At 44.5% G+C, this 12,744-nt stretch overlaps 1 protein-coding gene across 12 annotated transcripts in view; it reads right to left on the bottom strand.

Moving 5' to 3' along the window:
• Nav1 (neuron navigator 1) overlaps positions 1-12,744 on the bottom strand; it is a 255,035-nt gene that overhangs the window by 15,730 nt on the left and 226,561 nt on the right. For 8 of the 12 annotated variants that reach the window (XM_048809663.1, XM_048809662.1, XM_048809667.1 and 5 more), the window contains 9 exons: positions 10,870-10,953; positions 10,529-10,640; positions 5,850-5,971; positions 5,050-5,058; positions 1,846-2,042; positions 1,408-1,600; positions 1,146-1,314; positions 745-842; positions 160-255 (listed from right to left, as the gene is read on the bottom strand). In XM_048809663.1, the coding sequence (XP_048665620.1) occupies positions 160-255; positions 745-842; positions 1,146-1,314; positions 1,408-1,600; positions 1,846-2,042; positions 5,050-5,058; positions 5,850-5,971; positions 10,529-10,640; positions 10,870-10,953 (1,080 nt within the window). The remainder of the gene's footprint in view (positions 1-159; positions 256-744; positions 843-1,145; positions 1,315-1,407; positions 1,601-1,845; positions 2,043-5,049; positions 5,059-5,849; positions 5,972-10,528; positions 10,641-10,869; positions 10,954-12,744) is intronic. The other 4 variants (XM_048809664.1, XM_015483825.2, XM_048809670.1 and 1 more) reach the window with 2 other exon arrangements.

The raw sequence follows: 12,744 nt of genomic DNA, 5'->3' as shown, positions 1-12,744 counted from the left end.
TAGAGGAAACAAAAGTAGGTGGAGAAAGAGAAGGGCATATGCTCTTGTTATGTTCCCTTTCTCCACAGAGCATCCAAGGTCCCTAGGGTCCCAGTGCATAGACGGCTCAATATCCCGTGACAGGATGAGCAGCCCTGGTGAGAACATGTATTCCTTTACCTTGAACACTTGGAAAACAGCTTCATCCAGCATCTTCCAGTCAACTTTTCCACTGACTTTGCTACATCCCAAGAAGAATTCCTGCTGCTTCAAGTCCTGTAAGGTCAAAGTAGAAGCATGTGAGCTTCAGTGCAGATGACTCTGAGAAAGGAAGACCCTAGAAGGCTTTGGGAGTTGAGTACTCTGGTATGGGAGTATTCGGAACCCTGAATTTCTTGCAACAATATGGCGGAATGGATGCTCTTCAACTTATAATGACGTCACATCCCGATACACTCATCAGGAATTGCAAATATCCTGAGCTGATGTTTAATACCCCTAAACTACTGAATATAGCTCAGCAATGCAGTCCACTGTAAAGCGAGGGTGGTTTCCCCTGTGATCACATGGCTGACTGAGAGCTGTGGTTTGCTGCCACTGTTCAATATCCCAATTAGAGTTTCATATTGCATACTGCTAGGCCAGGAGAAGTTCAAAATTCAAAGTATGGATTCCACTGACTGCACGTCATTTTTGTACATCATAAAACAGGGGACCGTCGGTGTTATGCCGGTTCCTACACTGGCCCTTCCTGAAGTTCCTTACCCCTTTGATGATGTGCTGTGGGGGCATCCGTACTACCACTCGAAGGGTCACTTCCTCCTTTAGACCACAGGTGCTGATGCCATCCATGGGTGACAGGTCTGTGGGGATTGAAAAGGACTAATTGGTTTGAGGGGCACCCACAGGCTTTCCTAAATTTTTTAGTCATAATCGCTTCCAAACAACTATTTGCCACAAAGAAGAAACTGGAGCCCCAAACTGAAAAGACAATAGGATCTAAAAACACAACAACTCTTCATGTCTCCTGACACGGGCATCTGCTTGATTTTGGCATTGTTACCTCCCTGGCCCAAGGAAAATGCCATGGAGCAAGTGGAATGGAAACAGTGGAATGAACCCTGTTCTTCTCTCCACCCTTACAGGCTCGTCTCCCAAGCAGGTACCTGTGTCTGTGAGACTTGGGCTGAAGGAATGGGTGAGTGCGAGGCCCAGGGAGCGGCGAGGGGATGACAGAGTAGATGATCCAGGGACCTGCCCTGGAGTGGAGCCTGAGGAGGGGCCAGGGGCTACCTTCAGCCGGTCATTCTCTGCTTTCAGCAGGTCCACCTCCAACTACGGCAAGAACAGACAGGGAAGGGGGGGCAGGGTTGGACGATCTCAGGCCTTGACATCCCCGTTCAGGTAGCTCTCGGTCCAGACACTGACCTGCATGTTGTGCATGGTCTCCCGAAGTTGGTCCAGCTGGTGGGCAGAGTTGAGGGCCTCCAAGCGGATGTCTGTGAGCTTCATCTCTTTTTCCCACAGCTCTGAGCGCAACTCGGATACCTCCTTCTTTTCTGGCTCCTCCTCCTCGTTGGTGTGGAATAGCCTGGTGTGGGGGGCTGAATGAGCAGGGGCCCTGTAAGAAAGCACCTGTCAGCCAGGCTACTGGGGAAGCACTAGTTACCGGGGTAGAGCCATGCGCGGCTAGTAGCCTTGTCTCCTCCTGCCCACAGAACCCAATCAGTAGGAGAGGAAGGGTCCCTCTGTGGTCTTCTATGCCCAGAGAGAGGCCCGCAGTTAGGCGTTGTTTGTCCAGGGTCTATGGGCTCACTGCCCGTTCACACAGTGCCAGGCTGAGTGGCAGGTGGTGAGAGCACTTACTCGGTGACATCAATGCCCACAGAGGATGAGTTGGAGGACTTGATGGAGGGCGAAGCTGTCTCTGTGGAGCCATGTTGCAGTTTGGGTGACGAGGGGGCCGAGGAGTCTGGTGTGGCAATCTCCTCGATATCAGAGTATGAGGAGGCTGACTTGGGTCCCTTTTTTATGCTGAAGGCTTTGTTGAAGGAACTTCGAAGCTAGAAAAGAGCAGATCCAGGAAGAGAGATGTCAGGGATCCACTCTGAGGATGTGGGAGGGGGACTGATTTGGGACATCTGGGGCAGAGAGCTGTGGAGGCAGGGAATTTACTTGTTGTAATTAAGCCTGTTCCTTGAGGCTTCATTTGATTCATGGCACAGGGACAGAAGAGTGGCCAGAAACTGAGGCAGAGGAAAAGAGTGGAATCTTTCAGTTGCCACTGTTATAGGCTATGGAAACTTCCTGAGTCCTCTCTCTCCCATGGGGGGAACTGTGCCCCTGATGAGGATGGAGAGATGTCCCCAGAAGTCACATGGTGTATACCTCTCAACAATCCAATCCCACCTTCTCCAGCAGACCAATTACAGCACAGTCTAGTTCATTTTGGGTCTCAGGATGCCACCTCTGACTTGGGCTTATCGGCCCTGAACCTGTTCATCTCTTTAGAAATCAATTAGAAACTGACAACATGATTCTGTGGAGACGGAGAAAAGGCAGTGGTATACTAAATTTCATTCAGTACTTTTGTGCCCAGCATATGACCGAATGGTTAAAACAACCAGACATAAGCACTTTTTTTTTTCTTTTGCTATTTTGCAGTCCTGGAATAAGGGTTATTTCCCAGCACGTACTTAGGTACTTGGGGCATTACAATCAGACCATAGCTTGTTTAACCTCGGTGTTGACGAGCTTGGGTGTTAGGGATGTGAGCTGAAGATGCAAACCAGGGTCCTGTCCCACACCCATTCACATGCATCCATACAGCATGCACACACACGCGGGGACACAGACACGGAATGGCAGCAAGAGACAGAGAGTAAAGGAGGGGTCGAAGGCTATGGGGGACAAAGGCAAACCAGATCTTCGGGACAGTGAGAAAGATGAAGGGAAAATTTGAGGATATCCTTTCTAAATGTCTCTCCAGGGACACAAAGTCTGTTAGGTGAAGGATGGGGCTAGTGGTGGTGTTGAGATTTCTACTAGGCAAGACATAAAGGATGACCAATCTGGCTTCGTGAGGATGAGTGACAGAGTATATATGCACATCTGGATAGTTCCAGGGACTTAATATCATTGAGCAATCAGGGCTCAAAAGCACCATAAAGCTTAGTTCTCTGAGGAGATAAAGACCCAAGGCTGATCAGGCCAGAGTTGATTTGCTTGACACAGCATCACTGAAGGAAGACGTGGGACTAGAATTCAAGCTTGCTAATTTTCAATTTAGTGAGCTCTTCTCCACATCACTGCCTTAAGGGAAGCTCTGTGTGTCTCTGTATGTATGCAGAAAGAAATTCTGTAACCAACCAGCCTGGGGCAGAAGCCCTCTGAGATCTAAGATCTAAGATCTGAGATTCCAAGTGAGATTAGGGTGTGGTGGTGCACGTCTGTAATCTCAGCAACTTTAAAGGCAGGAGCATCACAAGTTCAAGGCTAGTGCAGCAATTTAGTGAGACCCTGTCTCAAAATAAAAAATAAAAAGGCACGGGGGATGTGACTCAGTGGTAAAGCATGCCTGGGTTCAATCCCCAGTCCCCCACCACTACCAGAAAAAAAAAAAAAAAAGATTCTAAGTGAGAACAGTGGTCTATGTGTCATTCAGTATTCCAAAAGCCAGAACTATTAGGGGATGTTTAGTGTTGTGTGGTTCCATGGTTAAATGAGTTCAGGAAACAATGGATTATGAAGAAAGAAGATTCTTTACTGGATATCTCAGAGCTTCTCCTCTGCAGATGTGTCCTGCAGAAGATGTAGTGCTTCTCAGATTTATTTAATGATAGTGTCACTTTTTAAGGAGCGCCCCAATGGATAGGTGATCTGTGGAACACACTTCAGGAAAGGCTAATCTAAAGAATCAGATTTAAAATCAGGCCTTCCCACCTGTGCTCTGTCTTACCCAGTCAGGGCCTTTGCTGCACTGGACTTTTTCTTGCCCCACTGCTTCCCTTCTGAGCAGACAGTGTCCATGTACAAAGCATGCCAACGTGTTCTTCACCACCACAGCCCCACCTCAGTTTGACTTTGGCCGCCTCTGTGATGTCTGCCTGCCCGCTGTGACCACAGTCTCTCATCTGAGCTGTGTTAGCACTTATTGCCTGAATAAGCATTTTGGCCACTGGACTTTACACATTTTCTATGTACAATATTTTTTTTTTGTGTGTGTGTGTCTCCAGCAATATTGCAGTCTCCCTAATGACTGAGATACTGGATCCAATTCTTCATATCTGCCACAACACCTAGTATGAAATTGGAATAGGGTTAGAGTGAACCTCGATATCTGAATTGGAACTTGCACTTTAGATTTACTTTCTATATATCTTAAATATACTCTAATCCCTGAAATGTCTTTGGAAACTCTGTGAATGCTTAGAAGGTTTTAGGCTATGAGGTGACTTAAGTGTACCCTAGACTGGCACCTTCTCTGGATTATCTTACTCTAGAGCTAAATCTCCAGATTAGACCCCAATTGAAATTTGGAAATTATGTGAAGATAACCATCATTCAATAATTCTTTTATTTTGGGCTTCTAGGTTTAATGGAGCAAAAACAAACAAAAGCTCTGCTGGGTGATGTGCACACCTGTGATCCCAGCTCTTTGGGAGGCTGAGGTGGGAGGACTGTAAATCTGAGGCCAGCCTGGACAACTTAGCAGGACCCTGTCTCTAAATAAGTCAGTAAAATTAGAAGGCTAATGTTCTGAGCAGGGTGGGCTCAACTTGACTTCTTTTTAGAATAGTCCAATTTTGTAACAAGGGAAGGCAGTAGGGAACAGATTTGGATTTTGTCTGACTTTCCCATTTGACCCACGACCAGACCGCTCCTCTGTCCTCACGCGGGGCAGCTGTGGATGGACCATGCAGTGGAGTGAGTCGGGAACTCCAGGGCGGTTGTTACGGTTAGTGTTATGAGTGGCCATTTTTATTTTCATGGGGAGAGAGTTGCTCTGGAAACAGGGAAGGTATGGCAAAGGGAAAGAGAAAATAAGGGAAGAGGAACCGGGTCTCTTACCTCATAGACCTGGAAAAAAATAGGGATTTGAAGTCAGCATTTTGAAAGGGGGAAAAAAAAAAAAAGAAGCAACACTTAATCACTCATTGCACACGGCCGGCTCCTATCTGGACTACCTAAAGGTCTGTGGGCTACTTGTCCTGAATAGAGGACAGAGGACCGACGCCTCCATCTAGGGTGCTCTCCCTTCCACAGTGAGCTGGGGAAGCTAAAAATGGTCTAGACCTGACTAAAGAATCTCAGGAAGGTCATCCAAGGTCAATTAAGGGTTATGAGGAAGAGGATGCACAAACATTAAAAAAAACAAAACAAAACCCTGCCTCTGTACTAGCCATATGGAATAGCGAGAGTACTTTCAAAGTAATGAGGAAAGCTCCACAAATAGCTCTCTCAAATGGAAGATGTGACCTCCCGAAGCATCTAGAATGAATTGTTTTGTTTATAAAAATCTTTTTTTTATATTGAATAAGGTAGTGGGGGGTTGGGGGAAGGAAATGGTAATTCATTTCCTTCTGGGTATTTTCTCTGCTTCCTTCTGGAGTCTAATGCATCTGACCTAACAAGTAGGGAGAGCTGCAGGAAAGCAAATGTGTATCAAGATCACAGGGAGAGCTTTGGGACAAGTAGGGAATAAGGGCAGGGAGGGACAATTTAGCAGACCTTGCTCTGAGTGGATATCCGACTGAGATTTTACTAGAAGGGCCACCTCTTGGTTAATCCTGGAAGGATCGGATCCCTACACTGAGGTGGAGGTGGTCCACCATTATTCTACGTAGCTCCGCCCCCAAACCTCTACCTACCCAACTCTTTTTCTTCTTCTTTTTCGCATCAGCGTCCTTGCCACTGCCGATGCTGGAATGGCTGGTGATGCTGTTGAGGCTTGAGATGCTATCTGAGGAGTTCTGTCTCTTGATCCGTAGTTCTAGGGGCCAAGTACAAACAGGAGGATCACAGAGGTAGATTTAGAGAAGATAGGAGACTTAAGGCAAGTCTAGCTGCAGAAGATAAGAGGGGAAGGGAATCAACTAACTCCTAGGTACACATTGTTCTTTTTTTTTTTTGGTACCGGGGATTGAACTCAGGGGCACTCGACCACTGAGCCATATCCCCAGCCCTATTTTGTATTTTATTTGGAGAGTTGCTTAGCGCCTTGCTTTTGCTGAGGCTGGCTTTGAACTTGCGATTCTCCTCTCTCAGCCTCCTGAGCCTTTGGGATTAAAGGCATGTGGCTACCGTGCCAGGCCACATTGTTCATTTTTAAAATTACTTGATCAACAAACATTTATGGAGTGCCAAACATGTTTCAATATAGAAAAAAAATACTAAAGGTAAAAGTTCTCAAAATTTATTATTATTTATTTCAAAATAATTATAGAAGCACAGAAAGTTGCAAAGAAATGTACACCACCTTTCACTCAGTGTCATCCAATGTTAACAATGTCAGAAGAGTTTTAAAAAAATAGAGCTTTTATGTTAACAATGAGAAAGATGAAGAAGCAGGAAACTATTCTAGATGTTGAGAACTAGTTAGGTGGCAACTGTTCTAGAAATAAGAGCTGTAAAGTGAAAGAGATATGGATTATATTTGGCTATTTTCTCACTCTCTCCATAACTAGAAATGGATCATTAAGCTATAATTTTCCCTTGATACTACCAGGAAATCAGAACCTAGAATATGATGTTGGAACTACCAACACTCCCCAAACACTCAAAGACCCTCTGTTCAATAATTATTGAAACTAGTTTATGATACAACAGAGTATTTCAGTTATTTTAAAAGATGTGGAAAGTCCTCAAGAGAAAATGCTTATTTGAAGGAAATAAATTTTCATTTTCATTGAAGGAATGGAAATATATTTGCTTTTTATGAATATTTTTGGAAAGATTTGTAAGATCTCTTGCAGTACTTACCTTTAGGGAGTGGTATTTGGAGGAGTAATTCAGAGACAGGTTTTTCTTGTGTGTGTGGTACTGGGGATTGAACCCAGGGCTGCGTGCATGTGATACAAGCACTCTACCAACTGAACTATATCCCCAACCCCTTAGAGATAGGTTTTTATATTTCACCACATAATCTTCTGTATTGTTCACTATTGTGGCTGGCAAACTTTTATTGCAAAGGGCCATACAGTAAATATATTAGGCTTTGTGGCCATGGGATTGTCTCCACTACTCAATTCTGCTGCTGTGGCTTTAAAACAGCTGTAGATGATATGTAAATTAATGATTGTGACTGTGTGTCACTAAAACTTTATTTAAAATCAAGAGGTGAGCCAGCTATGGTGGTGCATGCCTAGAATCTCAGACCTGGGAAACTAAAGCAGGAGGATCGCAAGTTCAAGGCCAGCCTCAGTAACTTTTCGAGGCCCTAAGCAAATTAGAACCTGTCTCAGAATTGAAAAATAAAAAAGGATTTTGGATGTGGCTCAGTGGCACAGCATCCTTTGATTCAATCCCTAATACCATAAAAAAAAAAAAAAAAAAGTGGGGAGATGCATTCCAAATCTTTAGCATAGAGTTCCACTGAGTTATATTCCCAGTCCTTTTTTATTTTGAGACAGGGTCTTACTAAATTGCTTGGGGCCTTGCTAAATTGCTGAGGCTGCTGGTCTTGAATCTATGATCCTCTTGCCTCAGCCTCCTGAGTCACTGGGATTGTAGGAGTGCATCACTGTACCCAGCTATTCTTTCCTCCTTTTAACTTGGTTCTTTGAAATATTCCAAACAAAGAGAAAAAACTCAAAACATAGTACAATGGACACCCATATGCCCTCCACCCAATTCAACAAATGTTATATTTTATTTTATTTGCCCCCCCCCCAACGCACTCTTGAGCAATTTGAAAATAAGTTGCTGACAATATGATATTTAACCACAAATTCTTCAGAATGTATCTTCTTTTTTTTTCCAGGGAGTGAATCCCTGGGTGCTTAACCACTGAGCAACATTCCCAGCCCTTTTTATTTTGAGATAGGGCCTCAATAAGTTGGTGAGGCTGGCCTCAAACTGGCCAGACTCCCAAACCACTGTGATTACAGGTGAGCACCACATCTTCTAAGAATAAGACATTCCCCCACAATTTCTTTATCACACCAAAGAAAATTAACAATACTTCTTTTCGCCTAATATCTAGTTCATATTCAAATAAATGTGTTCTGGTCTTAACTGAATTACTCTGGGGGTAGTATAAAGGAAGGCCTGGACCAAAAAAAGACCAGTTAGGGAATTACTGCAATGACCAAGGAGAATAAGAATGAAAATTGGAGCTAGGAGAGTGACAATACAGAGGAAGAATACAATTGAGATCTACACAGGGGAGTTAGAACTAACTTGCTGTACAGAGGTAAGTTGCGAGGAGTCAAGCATGACTCCCCATTCGAGGCTTGGGTGACCAGGCAGATGATAACACGTGGGGTGGCCAGAACTGTAGAGGGGGAAAGAGTTGGCTTGTGTACTTACTAGTGGGGTGGAGGGGATGACTTCTAATTCTGGAAATGTTAAGTTAGTGATAACCTATGAAGTCAACTAAATGGAAACGTCCAAAAATGGTTGAAAACAGAGGTCTGTTACTCAGGAGAATAATATTGGTAGAAACACACATTAAGAAGAGATTACGGGGCTGGGGTTGTGGCTCAGTGGTAGAGCACTTGCCTAGCATGTGCGAGGCACTGGGTTCAATCCTCAGCACCACATAAAAATAAATAAATAAAGGTATTGTGTCCAACTACGACTAAAAGAAATATTAAAAAAAGAGAGAGAGAGAGAGAGAAAAGGTTGTAAATATTGAGCTAACAAACGAGCTCAGCAAGTCTGTAGGATATAAGATCAATACATTATAAAAAAATTAGTTGTATTCCTATGCACTAGTCATGAATAACCCAAAAAGAAAATTAAGAAAACAATCCTATAACAGCATAAAAATAAGTTTAACAAAAGAAATACAAGACTTTTACAATAAAACTGCAAAATATCACTGAAAGAACTGGAAAACTAAATAAGTGGGAAGGCACGCCAAGTTCAAGGATGGGAAGACTTGACATTCTTTTTTCTGTGTGTGTGTGTGTATGTGTGTGTGTGTGTGTGTGGTGCTCAGGATGGAACCCAGAGCCTTGTGCATGGCCCTTTGATATTCTTATGGTGGCAATACTCTCCAAATGGATATACAGATTGAACACAATCCCTATCAAAATCTCACCGATTTTTTTTTTTAAACAGAGATTGACAAACCAATCTTAAAATTCACAGGGAAATGCAAAAGGCACAGAGTAGCCAAAGCAATAATAAAGAGGCACTAAGTCAGAGAACTTCCATTTCCTAATTTCAAAACTTTCTACAAAGCCACAGTAATTGACCCTTGTGGGCCCACAGTACAGTACTGGCTAAGGATAGGCATTTAAGATCTATGGAATAGAACCGAGTCCAGAAATTAACACTTAAATTTTTGGACAACTGATTACCTAAAGATTCTAAGACAATTCAATGAGGGAAAAAATAATAATCTTTTAAAGAAATATTGCTAGGACAACTGGATATTCACATGTAAAAGAATGGCATTGGACCCTCTATCTATCAATCTTTTATTAAATATTATTCTAAATGGATCAAAGACCTAATTTAAAAGCTAATACTATAAAAACTTATAGAGGGAAACATGGGAATAAATCTTTGTGACCTTGGATTTGGATCACTTAGATTTATTCCTGTTTCCTCCTTCTCCTGTGGATGGGGGAATAGTTTCTTAGATACAACACCTAAAGCACACATAGCTGAAGACAAAAAATAGACGAACTTCATCAAAATGGAAAACCTTTGTTCTTCAAAAGATATTTTCAAGAAAGTGAAAAGACAACACACAGAACGAGGGAAAATATTTGCAAATCATTATCTGTTAAGGGTCTAGTGCCCAGAATATATGAATTTTAAAAGCTCAGCAATAAAACAAACTGATTGAAAAATAAGCCAAGAATTTGAAGGTTGAGGAGGGCACTCATGGGGATTACAGGTTTCCTCTACTTGCCCCCATCCCCTAGGATGGGGATCAGTTCCCTGGCTCATTGATTAGTACAGATACCCCACTGAAGGGCACTTAAGGGACATCACCTTACAGAAAAAATTGCAGGGCGGGGATAGTGGGGAGTGAAGCCAGGGGCACCTTTCCACTGAGCTACAACCCCAACCCTTTTTAATTTTTTATCTTGAGGCAGTATCTTGCTAAGCTGATGAGGATGGCCTTGAATTTGCAATCCTCCTGCCTTAGCCTCCTTCGTCAAAATTTGATATGGGAGCTGACCATTGTGGGCCCACATAAAAACCTGCAGTTGGACACAGGGTGTAGCTCAGTGTTAGAGCACTTGCCTAGCATGCAATAGGCCCTGTGTCCCATCCCCAGGACTGCAAAAATAAAACAAAAACAAAAACCTGCAGTCATCTTCTTTCCCACCTTCCCTGTTCTCCCTCAATCTGTGGTTGGACCCCCTACCTTTGGGTGTGGTTTCTGAGGCATTCAGGGCTCCCTGAATGACTGCCTGAGCCTCAGAGTTCTTTTTCTTCAGAAAGTCTATGGTTTCTCGCAAATCCAGCAGCTCAGTGTCCTAAGAAAGAATGAAAATGGTCATTAGTTGGGCTTAGTAGGAGCACTTACAATGAGCCAGGCAATGGGCTAGGCCCTGGAATTCTCCCTGACATGATAGAGAAGGGCAGGGAATTGGGGCAAGGAAGATGTCGACAGGGTCAGCTGGAGAGTGCTGGGCCATGGTCGGGGAGGTAGAAACTGGCGATTGTGGGGGAGGGGAAGCTGGCCTCCCCACCTAGGCCTCTCACCTTCTCCTCTGCTGTCTCTGCCAGGTGTCGTAGGCGGGATGTCATACTCACAAGGCTCTGCTCGAAAGCGGCCACTAGATTAGCCTGAAACAAACACATCAGGGGATCTTACGTTGCAAAGTCTCAGTAGAGGGACACACTGACATGGAAAGCAGTTTTAACTGATTTTCTGTGTATCAGAGGTGACCAAGGCCAACAAACTTCTTGGGGATTTTAAAATATTGACTTCCCTGAGCAGACAAGGTGGAGATACAGCAATTCTCCGGCAGGTCCAGCCTGTTGAACAGTTGGGACCGCAGGAGGGTAGAGTAGGGATCTGGTACCTGGTGTCTACCAGGGATGGGACGGTTCCTCTGCTCTATGTGACATGTGGGTGGCAGGCTTGACACGAGGGTCATATTCTCTGGGATAGGTCTTATTTTGGTTTAACTCCACTGTGTAGTGGTCTGGCCCCCAAGGGAGGGATAACCTCCCAGGAGAATCTGTATGGTGTATATCTTTCATCTCTGCTTCTTAACCTGTTCTTATTTTGCGCCTTGTTTCTGGTTTCTTCCGACTCCACTTTGCAGGGCTAGAGGGAAGTAGCACGAAACTTCCAGGGGCATTACACCATCTGGCCACTAGGTGTCAGGTCTGCTTCAAGAGGAGTGTAGGATACAGGAGGGCCAGCTGGGGAAGGTGCAGAGTGGCGCCCAGGCCACAGTGGAGCATGGTTTGAACTCTCGCTGCCCAGTTGGAGCAAGATGTATAGGAAAGGGAAGGGAAGGAGGCATGGGACCAGACTGGGAAACTCTAGAGGATGGAAAGAGAGCTTTCAGTGAGGGCATCTGAGCCAGCTGGTGACCCTAACAGGAAGTGATGAACTTATTCTGGGCAGGACCTTTACCCCAGACCTCTAATATGTCTGGGATACCCACTGCTTACTGTTGGTTTATAATTCTCCCTTCCGTTTTCACTCAGTGTCCTTGAAACCATGACTGGACCATGACTGGAGGTGATCACTTTGGTCCCATCTGAGCCTCATCTTCCACTTCTATAGTGAATTTGTCACGGCCTGGGCTTGATGTATGTCATGACCTAAGCAACTGCCCCCACCTCTTCTGTCTTCTGGGCCTTAGGTCTTATTTGCTTCTCTATATCTTGGCACATGTCTGAGGTCCCAGAAAATTTACTCATGAGCCCTGAAGAAGCCCTGGCCTCTTGTGTGCTTTTCTGTGCTGGCCTCTCCTCATCTGGGGGACTTGCCTTCCCTCCCATGTCCTTCATTTCCTCCCCTACCCTAAATCTCAGTCAAGGGCTAAGGTGCCTGAGAAGCTCAAGGCTAAGCGATTTAAGCGATGGTGCTATCATGAGGTTAGCAATGGGAGCCTGCACAATTTCCAATTCAGGGGGGGTCCTCCAGCTTCAGTTTCTTGGAAGTTCTATTCAACATGACAGTGTCTGGTTCAGCATCAGGGCATCCCAGATGTGGGACCTTCCCAGAATCCTGCCATCACATCTCCTGCTTGAGGGCAGGGCTCTGAGCTTCAGCAAAAATTTAAGATTCAGAACTCACCGTGTCTGGGTGTTTAGATTGTTCTCTCTCTTAGCCAAATGGAACTTCCTGTTCTAAGAAAAATCACCCTCTAAATTCATTTTCTTGGCTATAGCCCAGTCTTGACAACACGATGGCTGACAGACTGCAGTATAAATGAATAAGACATAATGTTCTCTGCCTCCCAGGCGCCTCTCCCCCAGCATCTCCCAGACATGAATTTCCTAGGGTGTGCAGGATGTGACCCAGGCCACTGGCCTTGATGGGTGTGGCATATAGGAGAGAAAAGTTGGTTCATGATTGTGTTATGATTCTTTTTTTTTTTTTTTTGGGGAACCAGG

This window comes from Marmota marmota, unplaced genomic scaffold (assembly GCF_001458135.2).
Source record: "Marmota marmota marmota unplaced genomic scaffold, marMar, whole genome shotgun sequence".
Lineage (NCBI taxonomy): Eukaryota > Metazoa > Chordata > Mammalia > Rodentia > Sciuridae > Marmota > Marmota marmota.
This window is presented reverse-complemented; position numbering and strand designations above follow the sequence as displayed.